This window comes from Haemaphysalis longicornis, unplaced genomic scaffold (assembly GCF_048455015.1).
Source record: "Haemaphysalis longicornis isolate Haplotype H1 unplaced genomic scaffold, Haemaphysalis longicornis Haplotype H1 scaffold_12, whole genome shotgun sequence".
NCBI classification, from domain to species: domain Eukaryota; kingdom Metazoa; phylum Arthropoda; class Arachnida; order Ixodida; family Ixodidae; genus Haemaphysalis; species Haemaphysalis longicornis.
In genome coordinates this window covers 5,068,516-5,087,217 of record NW_027526225.1, presented here as the reverse complement: position 1 = coordinate 5,087,217, position 18,702 = coordinate 5,068,516, and the positions used below count along the sequence as shown (strand labels likewise).

At 55.0% G+C, this 18,702-nt stretch overlaps 1 protein-coding gene across 1 annotated transcript in view; it reads right to left on the bottom strand.

Annotated features, from left to right (window-relative positions):
* Positions 1 to 1,107: 1,107 nt before the first annotated feature.
* LOC144162316 (uncharacterized) overlaps positions 1,108 to 18,702 on the bottom strand; it is a 35,323-nt gene continuing 17,728 nt past the window's right edge. Inside the window, exons 7-12 of the mRNA XM_077692795.1 lie at positions 18,085 to 18,176; positions 10,740 to 10,970; positions 10,254 to 10,316; positions 8,092 to 8,307; positions 6,146 to 6,316; positions 1,108 to 4,121 (exon numbers count right to left, since the gene is read on the bottom strand). Coding sequence (XP_077548921.1) covers positions 2,133 to 4,121; positions 6,146 to 6,316; positions 8,092 to 8,307; positions 10,254 to 10,316; positions 10,740 to 10,970; positions 18,085 to 18,176 — 2,762 coding nt within the window. The 3' untranslated portion in view covers positions 1,108 to 2,132. The remainder of the gene's footprint in view (positions 4,122 to 6,145; positions 6,317 to 8,091; positions 8,308 to 10,253; positions 10,317 to 10,739; positions 10,971 to 18,084; positions 18,177 to 18,702) is intronic.

Genomic DNA, 18,702 nt, shown 5'->3' with positions numbered 1-18,702 from the left:
AAAAAAAAAAAAGACACGACATAGAGTTCCACAAAAACAAAAAAATTCTCCCGCATTTCCCCGAGGGGGAGAATGTGAAAGTGCGAATGCACGGTTGTCGGCCCGCTTGCGGCGCTTGCGCTCGGCCCCCGCAGCCCACCGCCTCGCCGCCTTCTCTTCCATCTCTTCCATCGGGTTTGTAGTATCACGTGTACACCACGCAGTTATCAAGCCGCTATAACGCCGCTGAGTCGCCAACGCACGCCGCTGACGACGTAGTTTGAATGCGTTAAAGATATAAGGCGCGTCACTAACACTGACATCAGCGTCGTGTCCGTGGCTTGGTCGGTAGAGCGTCGCGCTGCGGCCGCAAAGTCCTCGGATCGAAACCTGGCGCCGGATGCTGTTTCTTTTTTAAATATAAAGGAGCACTGCGGACGCCGCTGCCGCCGACGCCGCCGGCGGCGGAGGATGGTTTGGGGTCGCTTATAAAGTGCGCACTTAAAACACAGGTCACCTGGTTCACCTCTGCAGCTTCTGCTGCACTTATGTAAATGCATGTAGTTGAGCTGTGATGTGCCCATATTGGAAGATGGAATGAAAGCGCTTCTTCCAAGAGTAGACAAGACAAACGCTGCTCCAAAAAAGCTCTTAACTCCTTTTTATGCACTTATATAAGTGATGAAAAAGAACTGAGCATTGGACAATTAGGAACAAATGTTTCTGACAGTTAAAGTTCCAAGAGGTCTCATCTGGCACAATTTGGCATTACTTCGGTCACGTTGCCATGCAAGAAAAATGTGACTTCTGCTTGTCTGAGACAAGTACATGCCACGTACAGGCATGCAATTTTAACCAAGACTTCCACCCTAAAAAGTCACGAAGGCTTGAGCCACGACTTGCATACTCGATTGTATTGTTGCACAACTGGTTACCACAAAAATTTTACAATATCCAACTTGTCAGTATTATAGCATTACAGTGTATCATAGCCACAGACTGGCACGATGCGTTTTTTTTTTTTCGTCATCGTATCGCCCAAAATTATCAACAAAACACAGCTAGAAATCTCTGGGGTCTTCAGTGAAACCACTCCCAAGCTCGTGTTGAACAGACGGAGTCAGAAAAGTCTTCTTAAATTCTTTTAATTCTTCACAAAAATCACCACCTGTCTGCACACACACTTTGGAAAAGTTTTCTGAGAATGTTGATACGTTACACTCATGTACAGCACAACTCACCGATGCCTTGTGTGCTTTGGGTTCAGGCACCTCCTCCATTGCACAAATGGTAGGGAGAGGCATCGAATATGTAAGAGGGCTTGACCACACAACCCCATCGCACGCAATCGGAAACTCGGGAACGAAATGCCGGGAGGTACACACGATCACTGAGGCGACGGGCGGGAGCGGCAGCAACAAAAGAAAGGAGCTGACAACGTTGGCTCCACCCGAAGATTTGTTCAAAGAGCTGCACACCACGAATTTGTAAATTTCTTTAAGTAGTCCCACATACGCAACAGCTTGCCAGGAACATGGGTGGCAGACCGCAGCCGGCGAGTCCATGAAGGCATGATGATACCTGCTGCTACCAACGTCCAGAAATAGATGAGCAGCAGGGCTTCGGCTTTCTAACCCACACTTTTTGGAGACAAAAGAAAAATGCAATGCATCAATTCGCTGCAGTCTTTGCTGGGAGCTAGACCTGATGCTTGTTTTGCTGGCACGAAAAATCCACAGCAGCAACGAACACGTGCGAGTGTTTCCCTCGCCTTGGCCCAGTCACTTCTGCCTCTACGCACGAAAGCCAGCTTTCAAAGTTGCTCCCCCACAGACGTGCCCCAAAACGGCACTTCGCGGTTGGTCGGGTGACAACGTCCCTCCACTTCAAGCCGAGTTTGGTCTTCCGTTCAACGTTGCGCAACAAAGCGAAGCAAGAGGCTCTCCAACTGTTGCACGATTAGTCTCACCGTCCCGCTGCAACACCGCGCTGAGTATTCACCTACGCACCGCCCCGCGAAGCGCAACGTCATCGCAGCCACCCCAAGAGGCACTGTCGGCAAGCGGCTCTATGTACAAGCGTTCCTAGCCCAGATGGCTCGGGTAGTAGCCGGTCGGCAGCCAGCAGCAGCCGGCGCAAGCCGCCGGATCCGGTCAGCTGGGCTGCTGCACCACTTGCAGCAGGCGCCCGTCACTGGTCAGCAGCAGCAGCGGCGTCGTCTGCATCGCATTCTGCATCGCGGTCGTCGTCTGCAAGAGCATTGTCGTCTGCTGGTCATCGGCGGGCGGTGCGGCCGCCATGGGGAGGAGCTGGTTGAGTAGCTCTTGCGACATGACCTGCGCTTCGGGCTGCTGCGGCTGCTGCAGCAACATCTGCGGCTTTGGCGAGCTCGGCGGCATCACAAACACCAGCTGCTGGGACCCGTTGGAGCCGATGAACTGCTGCTGGGGAGACACGAGCATTTCGCTCGTTGTCGCCGCCATGTGCACGGCGTCCGCAACTGCGTCCGGTGTACTCTCCACACCGGTGAAGCACTGGTTGGCCACAGAACCCGTGTTGCGCGACTTGAAGATCTTGCGTGGGGTGGTGATGGGCGCCAGCGGAGGAACCTCTTTCATCCGGGAGGTTGCCGGACTGCTGGAGTGCCTCCACCACGGAGGCACCCGGCGTGCAGGCACTCGCCGGTTGTTCTGCACGACCGACACCGGCGAGGGAACGCTGGTATGCGCGGTGGACAATGTCGCCGCCGGAAGATCCTGGTACCCGGCTGACGATGACGGTGCGGCGGGAGGGATGCTTTGCACGACTGACGGATCCACCGGAAGGTCTTGCACGACTGGTGCCGCAACGCTCTGCATGGGAAAGCTGTGCATGGTTGGCAGCGCACTGGAAACACTTTGCAAACTGGACGTCGTCGTCGCCGGTGCTGCGGGGAAGTTCTGCACCATGGGCGGCACCGTCGGAAGCGGCAACGACTGCAGGTTGTTGCCGAGGCTGGCCTCGTCGACGGACGTATACTCCACGTGTAACAGGATCTCCTGTCCACTGTTGTCGACCGCAGGGACAAGGACAGACTTCTGCGCGGGTGGCTGCTGTTCGCAGGCATCCTCCATGACGGCGTCACCGGCAACTGCTGGTGCTCCCCGGTCGTCGGCCACAACTGGTGCTGCATGGAGGACATCATTCACAGCCGGTGGTAGGTCTTGTACTCCCGGTAGTTCATCACATTCCATCGGCAGGCTGGGTAACTCCTGGGGCGCGTCTTCCTGACGCTGAGTTCCTGCTTGCAGAACGTCTCCCGCTTCTTGCTTGACGGACAATGCGACGGGGGGCGGTGGGGCGGCCGGCGAGGTGGCGGGTTTCGGAGGGGCTTCGTGAACGGTAGCGGCGGCCCCCTGCCGGTCGGGGAAAGTGGTGATGCCGGCCTCGAGCAGCGAGCGCACCTTTTGTGACCGCCGGGGGTGATCGGCGTACGTCCGCAACCTGGCAAACGGCTGGTTGTTGGCAAACGGCTGCGCCCACACTGCACCACTGGGCGTAGCCACGGTCGCCGGCGTTGATGCCGTGCTGACGAACGGCTGCTTCCATGGTGTCGCACTGGGTGTAGCCATGGCTGCCAGTGTAAGCGGCTTGTTCCGTGTCGTTGCACTGGGTGTGGCAACCAGAGTCGGTGGCACTGCTGCCGCAAGCACCTTGTTCCTTGCTGTTGTATTAGCTGTTGCCGTGGTGGGCAGTGTTGCCGCTGCACTCCTCGCCAAAATGTGAGGCACACTTGCCTTTCCGGGCAGTTCTCTCGGGACAGCCGGCTCCGGACGTTTCGAACTCGACGTCGACTGCTGGGGTGCAACGGAAGGTTGGCTACATGGCTGGCTCGAACTTTGGCTCATGGCTGCCTCCTTGGCCGACACGCCGTCGTCTTCGGCGCAGTCTGTCAGACCGTTGAGGAGGGCAATCTTGCGCTTCCGCAGCACGCGCCAGCCCTCGTTGTCCCTGCTGTCCTCCTGCACGTCCTCGGTGTTATCCTTGCCCTCTCCATCACCCTCCCCCTCCTCCTCCTCTTCCTCCTCCTGGCTCTCGTCCGAGGACGACTGGTCATCGTCGAGCTCGTCCTTGTAGTGCATGGTCCAGGAGTCCAGCGCATCCTGCACAAGACAGCGGCAAGATTGGTACAGCTTTTCTCTGTCCCAACCTCCAGACTTGCAGCTGCGCACGGCTCCGCTGGGTCCTATCATCACTGCCGGCCACTGCTGGGGTAAATGCCCAGTGACTTGCTGCATGCACAAACGCTTTCTCAGCCTTCCACATTCAAGTCTCCGCCTGCTTTCGGTTAAAAATATGCAACTGGCGTTCGCATCTGGAGTGCATTGATTTCACCTCCTCAAAAGCGTACAATAAGCATGCACATCTACCAGATAGGCTACTGAAATTTAAATATTCGTTGGTCCTTGCGCTTGTCCAAAGAAATCCATGTTTTACAAATTCCTACTGCACCACTTGCTAGCACATATGTCTGCTACTACATCAAAACATTTCCCCTCGCTACCACTGAGCATAATGATTTGACTGCGCTCGACTCTTTCCACTCCAACATGGTGTTGCTGCCCGACTTTCGAGAAGCGAGAGCAAGCTTCAGACAAAGATGACATAAAAGGCATTTACATAGCAAAGCTCCAGTCCTGAATTTCAAGCAGTAAGGATTCTGACACAGTGAAAACCTTTTTTTTTTCTTGTTTGTGTCGGAGAAAGCTTTCTAAGAAATTTAAAAAAAAAATTAGCGTCTTCCCACTCTGTGACAAAGGATGGCCTGCGAAGCTGGACGCAGTCCACGGAGCGCACGAAACAAAACATGTTTGTTTGTATAATCTGCAATGAAGCATACTTTCTGGCTAACAAGCCGAATAAAACTTGGATTGACCCGAGCTTCTTCAGTTCCCACTCTTCTTCCTCTATGAGAACGACATGCGTCCGTCGCATAGCGAGTTAAAACCTGGAAGGCCTCCGACTTTACTCTAGCGGACAAACATATGGCTGTCCATTTCCCACCCCCGTCGTAAACACCTTATTGTCTGTGCAACACACCAACCCAGACCCAAACCACCTGATTACGGAGGACAGCTGACAGGGCGCATGGAGTCATGAAACTCCCATGTTTAAATCTCTCACCAGCTCAGCGGACATGTCAACGGCAGCGGCATGAAGCCCAGCAGTGCGTGCACCACCCCCCTCCTTCCACGCCCAACCCAAGCATGCATAAACCGGCAACCAGTGATGGGCGCATACTTAGGCGTGAAATACACCAGCAAAAATGCCACTCGCAGAGCCTTTCAAGCTGAAGAATTATGGGCTCACGCCGGCATTCTAGCCAGGCAAGTTGCTCTTCCACCGGGAGGGATTCGCAGCTACTCAGCAAGGTGGAATGTGAAGTTGCAACGGTGGCGGCCTCCGGTCATTTTTTATGCCCATTCGCACTTCAGTTGATTCTTCGCAGTCATCTGATAACAGCGCCAATGCCGTTATCAGCCGACTGATGATCTCGTGAAAAAGGCATCGGTGGTGGAGAGGGAAATAAGAGTTGTGAAAGAGTGGTCATCGGTGGCAGGAAGGAGAGCCGGAGCAGCACTGAATAAAGCGCCTTCACCAGAATGAAAACTGCACGAGGTTAGACATACACTGCTTCGCATTAATTGCCTCTTGTCTTGTACATCGATAAACCAGCTTGTCAGAGCCTTTCAGCAACAACATTATGGTTTTTCGCAGCCAGAGGCAACTTTTAAATAAGGAAATTTTGAAGCAAAGACAACGGACAGCACAGGACAAGGGAGGTTGAAGATCTGTGGGAAAGGCCTTCCTCCTGCAGTGGACCTATGATGATGATGATGATGATGACGATAGTATGACACTTTGTGGTGTAATGATCGGCACCATCTATATGAAAAACATGGGCTGCAACGAAGAGCACTGGATATACTGAGAAGTACTGGGTACATAGTCTCTATATGCTTCAGACATCCGACAGGCCCTAGGTACATTGAAATATGGCCATGGCAACACAGAACTAGACGGCAGTTTGTTTTTCTGCTCGAGGGCAGAGTTGATTTTCTGGGAGGAGGGGGACAAGGAGGAAGAGAAGGAGAAAGAGAGGGGGGAGGGTACGTAGGCTGCTGACCTCGGCGTCGTTGGTGTCGTGGGTGTCCGGCTGGTGCCACTCGCGGTGTAGTCGGGTGCGCAGCGCGGCGTCCGCCTGCTGGAACCGGCCATCCTGCGGCTCCCATTCCGCAAGCAGCGCCCGCAACTGCTCCAACAGCTGCTGCTGCTCCCCCGCCGCTCCTGCACCCGCCTGTGGGGAGACAGGGCGCATCACTGACCTGACACGCAGAGAGAGAAGCGCAACTTCGCCAACCCCTTAAAGGGTCCATGAAAACGAAATACAAGTCGGTTTCATTCAAAAGATTTTGTGTTTTCTAGTGCCTCCAGCGCTGGTCTGGCATCAAACAATGCTTCATTCACCAAGAAATTAAAAAACTTCAACTAAATTATAATTCTCCCGCTGCATCGTGTTGTTTGTGATGTCGCCGATCACGTATTCATGACAAGTACTGCACTTACACGATTGTAGGTCGACCTCTTTCTTCGAATTTGAAAATCTGAGGTAGGGGGCCAACCTACAAACAAAACTGAAACTTGTACCAGCAGCAACGGCAAGCCAAATGAGAGATCTGGGAACTGTGCATTTGCTTTCCGAGTTCCCCTATTGCGTACAGCAGTTATTCCTACCGCTCGTTTGCGATGCGTTTTATTCTGACTTACTGGGCTCGCACTGGACAACAGCGTGCTGTAGGACCACGCCAGCTGTGATGGCATCAGCAGCACTAGTGAAGACACTAGCGAGGACGAACTGCAGGTCAGTTGACAAACATATTTTCATTGTGGAATTCGCTCGTGTGTTCTCTCTTTTCTTCATTATTTTTGCGGACCTCCGATGTGGGGCGGTCAACCTACATTCGAGTCGACCCACAATGCAGTACCTAAAACGAAAGTTACTATGTTGACTAAGGCTGCCGTGAACGGTGAAACGTGTCTTTTGTTGCCTTCTTTACAGTCTGCCTTCCTAGATGGCACAACGATACCGCTCAAGGCCCACTGCCTGCACTTGCTTTGTTTTCGACTGAATTTGCACCCCTGGTTTGTTTTTGTTACAATTGATAGTAATAGCTTCGTAAAACGAGTATGCTCGACAAACAGGGTCACGTAAGTGGCAATGTCGCTTATGCCAGTTGGCTAGTGTCACTTCTGAACAAGCCCAATGCACCCACCCAACAGCTGTGCAGCTTCGGCAGGCATAATACACGCAGTACGCACTGGTACTTCCACGTTCACATGTTCGTTCGTCACTTTCGTTGCTTACCCCACCATTGTTACGGCTATAAAAAGAATGTGCACTAAATTTAGGCGCAAACAGCTCGTTCTGCGAGCTTATAGTGCCTGTTTAATTTTGTGTTGGATTTTTCGGGCCTCAGCCAATCAAAACGAGCTGCCCATAAACGTCATACGAGTTCAGTGTGGAAATGTAACCAAGGTGCCGCCTGCCCATTCTGTTTTCCTCCTTATACAGCTTATTTCTGTGAAGTTTGTGTCAAAGGTGGTATCAGTGCTATTCTAATGAGGCAACCTTTCGACTGAACCAAGCTTGCATTTTGTCTCCATGGCCTCTTTAAACATGTATACCCTCATGCCACTCCTCATGGAGAAGCTGGAGATTCTCCTCCAGCTGGGTGATTCTCCCAGCGATTCTCCTTCCCGCATAATATGACACTTACAGCCCTCAAAGAAACAAAAAGTGACAACGACGATTAGAGGTACGCTGGAGTTGCAAATTTCACTGCAGTCAGATACTTAGCACTTTCTAATGCAAATGCGATCCTGCATCTTGCACAGCTGGCCAATAAACACCGATATATGCACAGCAGCTCTCGGTCAGTCACCGTCACCGCCAGCACGCTGCGGGTTGTCACTCGGCTGGAGGGTACCCCAACCCTCCCACGTTCACGAATGTGGGGCAAATCGGGACAGGACAAGCGCACACACAGACACCCAGTAAATGCCCCGCATTACCTTGTTTGTCTTCCTGTCGGCGCCCTCTTCCTCCAGGGAGGTAATCAGGGCACGCAGGCTGGCCACACTGGTCGCCACCGTCTCAAACTCCGGCTTCTCCTCTTCCTCCACCTGCTGCTCTTTTACTGGCCTAGTCGCCTCCTCCTCCCCCTCCTCCTCCACCCCTTCTTTCTTGACCTCCACCTGCTCCTCCTCTTCCTCCACAGGAGGCTTGGCCTGCAAGGCAACGACACACTGGGCACGACAGCCTCCTCGGGGGACCTTTTGTCAGTCGTGCATACCACATGCTTCCTGCTCACATTTGAGATGACAGAATTTCCTTTTTTTTCTTCTTCTCCCTCAAAGGTGCAAGGCCTCCCAAAAATTCGCCATAATTCTCATTTTTAGGTACCCCATAAACAGGGTAATCTTACAGGGTAGAGAGATAAAAATTACTAGTACAAATGTAGAGGTTGCCAAATTTCTCAGGACCCTCAAGTGTCCTGAGAAGTTCGCTCAAAGGCCAACTGCACTGAAATTTCAACTGGGGTAATTTTATTTTGAACATACAGTACGCACAACCAAACCGACTGGAACTAGGACATGACTGGTAGCCCCGTTAAACGCTCCGTTAATATATTACAGGCATTTACGATAGCTCCGTCGCAGACGACGCTGCACCTGTCGGCAGACCACGCAAAAAGCCATGAAGCGGAAGTGACATTGCGGCCGGTTGGGTGCTTGGTCTTCCGGCCAGCCAGGAGAACCGGTCGAGCACTGCTGGGCTTGCTTCCCCTAAGGCTGCTGCAAGCACGAAGTGGTTGCACACAGATTTGCTTCGGCCAGGCGGCCGCTCTCTCGCTGGCCGCAATGTCACTTCAGCCCGGCTGTAATGGCCGCAGTCATCTCAATTTCCATTTCAAAATCGCCGGTTTCTAATAGGTAATCGTTTATGTCGCGCATGCATGTATTGCAGCTGTCATATTTTGTATCAAGCTGTCTTTTTAGGCAGGGACTATATGGAAATAAGGTTTTCAAGAGGTCAAAATTTTGAGTGCAGTTGGTTTAAGTGCTTTGAGGGTAAAAGCCTGGCGTACTATTGGCATTTGAGATGTCATTACCTGAAGGACGTCCCGTTACACCTAGTAACTTCGAACCTAACCTTGCACTGAACCTTCTGTTTACAATACTATATTTGGCTTGGCTTGACTATTGTGACGGGTATCTTTTAAATACACGCCCATCTGCCGACACAGCAACCTTGTTATTGTACCTTCCTTAATCCACCTTAGGAGCACTGACACCAATTTTCAGCGTTAATATTATTGCACAGTTCACTTCCTTCACTCAACAGAATACCCTGGCTGAAATATGAGCGGCCTGCGACGCGAAGAACATAGTTCAATTGGATCGCATTTATCGCGCCGACGGAGCGGCACTCAGCAAATGGACATCAGCATGACATCACCCCGTGAAGCCAAAAGAAGTGACGCGACAGCGCTCGTCAAAAACTCGTGACGACACTTCACGCGCGCAGCCCCACGAGCGGCGAGCGGGCGCAACACCCTCTCAAGCGGGCGCCAGTGACGTCCGCACAAAGCGGTGAGGTGAAGCAGGGAGTCTGTCATATGCGCCGTTCGGGATGAAAGCGCGGGAATTCGAAACAAACGATTTTCAGGCCGTTCAATGTAATTAACTATCGCGCGCTGAAGTATTTGAAGTGCTGTTTCAGGTTCACCAGACCATCGATAAAAGCAATAAAAGTGTAACATAAAATTTTCATGTCAGTGCGCCTTTAAGCTGAAGTGATTTGTAAACATTGTGGAATCACTAGCGCAAACTGCAGTGTGGAGTCTCAAGACTGTGTTTTGACCACTCTCGCCGCATTTACACGACTTTCTTCAGTAGAAAAAGCATTTTGAAAGCGCTGTCCTCCTCCCTGCATTGTTTTTGCTGATTTCCTATGGCGTTTTGGATGGCGCTCAATCGAGGCGGCTTGGCTTGACTGCGCTACTCCATGGCTCACCGACCTTCTGACAAAATCAGTTTTAGGTCACTCCATTATTGCCAGCCTTTCCGGATCCTCCTTCGAGACATTTCCGGGATACGGCATAGCCCCTTGCTTGGCATACATGTGCACCGTGGATTTCACGACAGACCCCACTATAATCACGTGCACTTGCCTTCCGGTGGTGTCGCGACGATTTCCTCGAACTGCTCCGAACCGGCCGGCTTTTCTTTTTGGACTGCAGCGGATGAGAAGGCAAGGAGAGCCAATGAGCACTTAGCTCATACGGCACAAAAAGCCCTCTCTTCAATCATAGGACAATACAAGCAGACTTTCTACAATCATATGTCACAGCAATCTCCACTGTTGCTGCCATGACCCACAGAATAGTGAATTTCCCTTCCCAACACAAGTGAACAGAATAGCGAATAGAACAGTGAATAGAAGGACAGTGAGGCATCGTATAGTGAAGGTAAGGGTGCATTAATGGCTGCCCTCCTTGCATTAAACTACTATGAGCACTAAATTATGGAGGATGCACGTGCGCCTGCGTTTGGACACATCCACCACCTGTCATCACGTTGTACCCCTTACTCCGAAAGAGGGATCGGCCCCAACAAGCACTTTTCAAAGGAGAGCTTTTCAATAGAGAAAGCGGTACCTTGTTGCGTGTCGCCTTGGTTGTTGGGGCCTTTCCCTCCTCCTCCTCCTTGATGGTGGGGGGAGGTGGAGGCGGGGGAGGAGGCAGGGGCGCTGCGCGGTACAGCCTCGGTTCGGCCAGGCAGGGAAAGTGCAGGTACCGGCGCCCCAGGCGGTCTTCGCCGAGGCACACTTCGCGCAGGCTGTCTGCCTCCTGCTCCGCCATCCACTCCTGCACCCGTCGATGCTGGCCCTGCAAAACAGATTGGTTGATTGATTGATTGATTGTGGGGTTTAACGCGCCGACGCAACGCAGGCGATGAGGCGTGCCGTAGTGGAGGGCTCCAGATTAATTTTGACCACCTGGGGATCTTTAACGCGCCCCGAAATCTCGTACACACGGGCGTTTTCGCTTTTCCCATCCACCAGAAAAGCGACCGCCGCGGCCGGGAATCGAACCCACGACTTTGTGCTTAGCAGCGCAACACCTTAGCCACTGAGCCACCGCGGCGGGTCAAAACAGAGATTGAGAGAATAAACTTTAACAAAATCGAAGAAGGGATTCAGAAAGGCGTCCTCATTCCAGGATGCCTCGAGCTCGGGCCACGTTAACAGCCCTTCTGATCAAGTGCAGCTGATCTTCAAGGTTGGAGCTGGCCAAGGCTCTCTCCCAAATCTCTATGTAAAGGTTGTGGGGATCCGCTTGATCCCCTTTCCTCCTCCCGCGAGCGCGATGTTCGAACGAGCGCGCTTTCCCGCGCACGTGACGTCAACCTCGCGGGCCGACGCGCCGGCGGGCACCGACTGTCCCGCCGCCGCTGTCGCTCCTCCTCGCCCGGGAACCTGCCTCCTCTCCGCAGCGCCTTAAAACCGGACGCGCCCGTTTCGCGCTTCTCTGCTCTCGGGTCTCGGTCGGCTCTCTGGCGAGCTCTCTGGATGCCTCTCTGGCTCCAGGGACTCAGAGAGGAGATGGAGGATAGGGTATAGGGAACGCAAGGGGTCGCGGCTCGTATCGCACCCTCGCCGCCCACGTCCAGGAGAAGGGAGTCGGATACCGGGGCGCTCCATGCCCCCGGCTGGCTCGTCTCCCCCCCGCCGCGCCGGCCGGTCGGGCGCTGTTTGGCCCTGATCGGACGCGCGTCGGTACAGTGTAGTTCTTAACCCGGTCTTGGCGTTATTATGCAATGTACAACTGGGCCAATAAACCCCCTTGGTTCGTCCCGGCCCCTTGGAGCCTGTCGTCGCCTGTGTCGGTGAGTCGAACCCGTCGCGGCGTCTCCCTTGTGGACGCCGCGTACCTCTCTGGGGCATTTTGGATGGGTCATTTCCGGGCGTCGAGCTGACATCGTCGCTCAACGTCTCTAACGAGGCTAGCCGGGGTCGTTTGTTATCCCGTAGCCAGACCCATTATGCGAGCGGCCCGCGTGCAACCTCGGCCATGGTCGCCTGTTTGGGCGACGCCGTAGGACGCGTGTCGGTACAGTGTAGTTCTTAACCCGGTCTTGGCGTTATTATGCAATGTACAACTGGGCCAATAAACCCCCTTGGTTCGTCCCGGCCCCTTGGAGCCTGTCGTCGCCTGTGTCGGTGAGTCGAACCCGTCGCGGCGTCTCCCTTGTGGACGCCGCGTACCTCTCTGGGGCATTTTGGATGGGTCATTTTCGGGCGTCGAGCTGACATCGTCGCTCAACGTCTCTAACGAGGCTAGCCGGGGTCGTTTGTTATCCCGTAGCCAGACCCATTATACCCACATTGGCGCCCAACACGGTATCGACACTGCGCGACGGAGCAGGCCCCTGGCCTTAGTCCCTGTGCGATTTACTGTGAGGTGAGCGGTTCGGCTTTCGAGCACGACGCTTCGGCGTAACGTGCTCCCGCCGCTCACCGCTGTCCGCGGATCGAGGCGATTATCGCCCGACCCGCGCCAGCATCTCCTGTGTTCTGTACGACTCAACGTAGTGGCGATCCTGAGCCTGCGAACTTGACGTACGATTTGAACCTGGAGCAGAGCCATACGCTCGCTACGTCGGAAACGAGAACACCTTTTGCTCGGACGACGTTTGCCTGCGGCCAATGTATCTCCACGTGCAGACGACAAACGGCTTTTGTGGCCAAGTTTGCGTTTCGCCAAGGAGCCCCTTGCGCCTCGTCGGGGAGCCTCCTGCTCCGACGACGATAACGCGCATTCGTCCTACCGAGTGCATCATCGCACGCGCGGACGCCAAGGCCCTGTCGCAAAAGAGCGCATTTTGCTCCCACGACACGGCCGGGACCGCATAGCACATCCCCGCGCAGGCATTGTACGACGCTTTGTTGTCGATCTTGCCCGGCGCGCGTGAGATACAGTGCGCTGAGTCCACAGCTAGGCCCACTGGGGAGCACTCTGTTTCCCAGGCATAGCTCGCCTTACGATCTCGTGTTTCCAAAGCACGGCGGCCCGCTCGCCGCGTAGTGCTACGGACTACTTAGAGATCAGGCCACACGTTCGGAACGAGTTTGACCGTTTCGTCGACAAAAGTTCGTTCGTAGTGGAGACGGACCACGTGGCATTCAGCTGGCTTAAGCGGATACGCGAACCACGCGTGCTGGCCATATAAGCTGCGCCCGTGAAAACGTCACGGTGCACAATGGGAGCGGTAGCACCACGTGGTGGCGGACGCATGTCATGAGCCCCCGTGGCCGCTTGAACGTTCCTAACGCGCCTAGCACCCGACTGGCCCCGTAGCCACGTGCTGAACGTCGGCCAGTTGGTGCGAGCCCCGAAGGGAATGCATTAAGCGTGCAAACGTTGCAATTCCCGGGCGATATCGCATACCGAGCAGACCCATTGTCAGCCGGTATTGCATCCAGCAGAGACGAGCAGGTGCCCGGTGATCAGAACGATCCGTGTTGTAAATATGATTTTAACTGGCTCTGTGTGAGCGGGCGACGCGGTCGCCGGAGGCTACTAACCGCTTGTATTGTGGTCAGCCTCGAGCGCTTTGCAGCTCGTACTGCTGCAGGCGCGTTTTTTTTTATTTCTCGGATTCGTATCTGCTACATGCTCAATGTCTCTCGCTGAAGTTTATCCCACCGAAGGAAATTCCCCCTGAGAGTTTCACGGTGGTGAGCACCCGCAGTTTGAGGAAGGTGTACGATACTTCCGTGACTCGCGGGCGGCTGGGCGAGTGGCCGCAAGACTTTACGAAGTTGTGCCGCTCCACGACCTGGCCAAGCATGTAGCGAGTTGATCTCCACTATCCTCGCTCTTGCCGTTGCGCTAAAGGAAGGGAAACGCGAACGTGGCGGCGGATATTAGCCCCCGTCGCTAACCCGGAGTTCCTGACGCGCGCCGCACCTGACGGAACATGCGACCACGTGCTCGAATGTGTTCGTCGGTGCGATCGTCGAAAGGAGCACTGCCACGAATTTGGCAATCCCTAGACGAAAAGCGTACCCGCGGTACACCACATGTCCGCCGGCATCGCCTTTGGCAGAACAAACCTCCTCCGAACGCAGCAGTAAGGTCCGTTTGTAAATATGTAAATAGTACGTCGTTTGGCTCTGTGTGAGTCGCGCTCCGAGATGGAGCGGGCGACGCTGTCGCCGGAGGCTGATGACCGCTCGTGTTGCGGTAGGTCCCGTGCGCTATGCAGCCAGGCTGCTGCAAGCGCGTTTTTATTTTTTGCCTCGGACCCGTGCTTGCAAGGAGCGGATGGGAGTTCTGCCGATAAAATCTCACCCGATAATGCCCCGCGAGGCGCATCTAGGGTGACGATTTGCCGCAGTCTAGGGAGGCCGCGTTGGGCTTCCCCGACTCGCGACAGGCCGGATAAGCGAGCGACCGTAAGACTTTTACGAAGTTGAGTCACTCTGCGAAATAGTCCGGCCGCGCACACAGCGAGGAGGCTTTTCTCTCCTCGCTCGTGCCGCGCATGCCACAGCGCGAAGTCCGGATCACGCAAGTTATCCCACTTCATGCACCCAATCGAGAGGCGCAACCACGGCAAAATGCGGCGTACACTTGGGGACTCCACCCCGGTAGCCGTACTCGTCGGTTCCTTTCGGGCTGCCGCTGTTTGCTTCGCGGATCGGCGACATTTTCGTCCTGCGGAAGCACTAGGCATGCGCGATGAGGACGAAGGACCGCGATATTCACCCGTTTGGCTTTTTCCGCGGGCCTGATCATGCGTCCTCACGTCCGAGCGCAGCGTTGGCGCGGGGCGACGTTTCCGCCCCATGTCCAACCCTATTGAGCGCCAACGCCGCAGCCACGGAGAGGTTTCTTCGCGACGCCCGGCTGGGCAGCGAGTATGCCCCCTCTTCTCCGTGGCGGGCGGAAGCGCGTCACGTCAGGCGACGGGCCCACGAATTGGCCCAATAAGCCCACGTGACACGGCAGGTAGACACTCTCTCATGGCGGATGTCGGAGAGACACCGCGGGAGAAGGGCACGCCACTCAATCGGCGGCCTAGGGAATGACGCGGGCCTCACGCCCTTCGTTCCAGTATTCTTCCCTCCATGCCTTCGTCGCCGATAGCGACGCTTTGGAAGGGGGGGGAGGATGGCCGCCGACGAAGCGAAACGGGGAATGCCGGCTACCTTAGCTCTCCCCAGTTTCTCGCGGCACCGGCGTTACGGCCACTTTTTCGGCCCGAGCCTTTGCACGCCCCTATCGCTGTTCCCGGCAGGTAGTTTTGGGTTTCGCCTTTCGTCTCCCTTTTTGCAGCACTGTACCTTGCCTCGGTCCCCAGCCCGGTTTTCTTCAGTCTTCGGTTGCCGCACCACACATCGCCCTTGCCACACGCCGTCCTGCATCGACCAGCGGCTTCAACGTCGCCACTAGCCAGGGCCATGGCACACCCAAGCAACTCGGGCGCTCCGGCGCTTTCTCGGGGCACTCCCTCACGATGCCTCGCGCGGCGTCGCTCCCTGCGGCCGCTCCCTGGCGCCTCCTCGGAGCGCACCCCGGGCGCTTCTTCGGGACCTTCAGCCGGTACGGCACCCTGCAGCTGCGGCTACCTTCCACCTCCGGTGGCCCTCTCCTGCTGCAGCTGGTCGAACTACGCCTGGCAGCTTCAACCCTCGAGCATGTTGCTCGAGCGTCCGGCGTGAACCTGCCCCGCGGTCTGGCGGTCTTGGGCCTGGCTCCCTAGTGTCCTGGCGAGTCATCTAGACGGCCCCTGCTCGTGCCGACCACTCGGGCGTCGTGTCGAACTTTGGAACGGCGTGTCTTCGAAGTGTGGGCGTGTGTGTCGGCGTGGACTCGAACGTGCGGACATTCGCGGACTTCTTGGGCTGGGGACCCGTTGTAAGCCCGTAGGGTATGTGCTGTGCCTGCAGTCGTCGAGCCGGTCCTTCAGATCGGGCTCGGGTCTTGAGGAGGGGGGGGATGTGGGGATCCGCTTGATCCCCTTTCCTCCTCCCGCGAGCGCGATGTTCGAACGAGCGCGCTTTCCCGCGCTCGTGACGTCAACCTCGCGGGCCGACGCGCCGGCGGGCACCGACTGTCACGCCGCCGCTGTCGCTCCTCCTCGCCCGGGAACCTGCCTCCTCTCCTCAGCGCCTTAAAACTGCGACGCGGACGTTTCGCGGGTCTCTCTCTTGCTCTTGGCTCTTCCTCCGGCTCTAGCCCCATGGATAGGGGAGATGGGGGAATGGAGGAGATGGGAGTCGGATACCGGGGCGCTCCTTGTCCCCGGCTGGCTCGTCTCCTCCCCGCCGCGCCGGCCGGTCGGGCGCCGTTTGGCCCTGATCGGACGCGCAGGGTAGGCCTCTGGTCACCTTGCGAGCGGCCCGCGTGCAACCTCGGCCATGGTCGCCTGTTTGGGCGACGCCGTAGGACGCGTGTCGGTACAGTGTAGTTCTTAACCCGGTCTTGGCGTTATTATGCACTGTACGACTCGGCCAATAAACCCCATGGTTCGTCCTGGCCCTTTGGAGCCTGTCGTCGCCTGTGTCGGTGAGTCGAACCCGTCGCGGCGTCTCCCTTGTGGACGCCGCGTACCTCTCTGGGGCATTTTGGATGGGTCATTTCCGGGCGTCGAGCTGACATCGTCGCTCAACGTCTCTAACGAGGCTAGTCGGGGTCGTTTGTTGTCCCGTAGCCAGACCCAGTATGCCCACAAGGTGGAGGTTGGGTGGACTTGTCGCAGCCGCCCACTATGTGTCTAAGGGTCCCAGGCTCTCCACAGAAGCGGGCAAGGCGGAGAAAATTGTGTGCAGACACAGAGGTGAAGTCTGGAGGGATGTGGGAAGGTGTTAACCTGCAGGGCGTGGCATAACCTTTCCTGGACCCTCGGTAGCGATTTATGTGCGGAGGGAAGGATACGTTCTACGGGAGGGCCTACACTGCTGTGTGATTTCATGGTAGACGTGACTAGAGGATGCATGCGCTCAGGCTCGCTTTCTGATAAGTGCTGGCTCGGCGAGTCAAATTTCGATCCACGAGGTTGGCGATCTTGTGGCGCCGCTGGTGGCCTGTGGTCTCTGTAGGTGGTTGCTTATCAGCACACCGTACAGGTAGGGGAAACCTTCGGCATCCCGGCTCACTGCCTCCAGATGTTCGAAAAGGAAAAGGGTGGTTGCTTATTTGCACAACGTTATAGTAGAAACAACTTACATCACAAGGCAAGGGGAAATGGCGGGAGGAGGAGGGGCTCGCTATCTCCTCACGCGCGTCAAGCAAGGACGGTTGCGGTTATCACGAGCGTGTAAACGAAACACGCGAACTAAAGGGGGCCTATTTTTTTCTCCTTTCTCTGTTATAAGACAATGCCTTACCTCTTACACTGTCACCTAACCCTCTTCTGTGCCCCTCCAATAAGGGCCTCAAGAATTTGACCATCTTGTGGGGATCACATTACCAATACAACCCCATGCTTTCTTTACACGCCCCCGATTATCCGTGCCGCGGTCATTCTGACCATCACGCCGACACTGGGAAGTGTGCATTGGTTCAGATGCTTGTGCGTATCCATCAAACTTTTAAGAACTGTTCGGATAACTAATGATTTCAAAATAATGGTGAAATGATCAAAATGTATTCTTCTGGGGTACTGCGAATATTCAATGTCCTCGCAATGGTTGGCTGAGTCCATCAGAATCGCAGTTGAATCCCAGATTAAGCGTGCTCATGTACTCCCCCGGGAAAAGCGCATTATTTCACTCTCTTCTTGCTACAGTGTTTGTTTTCTACCCACTTAAACAAATACATTCCTCTACATTCTTGTCCCACTTTACATGGTTAACACCCACTGAAACATCACAGGCCAAGCCAATTGTATACAAAGCTTGTGTAAATGCGCACTCCTCTTATCATTCCCGCAATGGCAAGGATGGCGTCAGTGGACCCCTTCGGTCCCATTCTGGTTCCCACTTGCACTCACCAGCTTGTGGTCACAGAGGCCCTTGAGCAGCCACAGGCGCTGCTCCAGGTCGAGCTCGTGGAAATCCTTCGTCTCCATCGGGTCCGTATCCCCTGCGCACCAAGTCCATCGTTACTAACTTGCACCAATGCACTCCCACTTGCACAATACCATCGGCGTGCGCGTGTTTCAGAGATTTAACCCTTGCCAGAGCCAGCTTACCCATATAAGCAACTCAGACAATAAAGTTGCAGAGGATCCCCGAACATATTTTTACGACAATAAAATGCATTGTAGGGCTAGTTGGTACATACTTAGATGAGACAGGCAGAGGAGCACCTGTCTCATCTGCCACCGCCCTCGTCTTCTTTGAGCTAGGCCTCCCGTTAAATATTTTTACGAGCTGAGAACTACAAAGTGATCGAACTTAGGATGCTGAGGACCCCATAGAGAGGCGCCACTCCTATCATACGATGCAATTCTGCACCACAGCCACAATCTACGCACTTTAGGCTAGCTTGTGCCATCTAGTGAATCGCCCGCAACAATGGCACTGTGCCCAACCAAGTGCGCAGTACCACGTTTCTACACCTCAGGTTGAAACGGCAGCCACACGTCTTTTCTTCGCATTTTATTGCG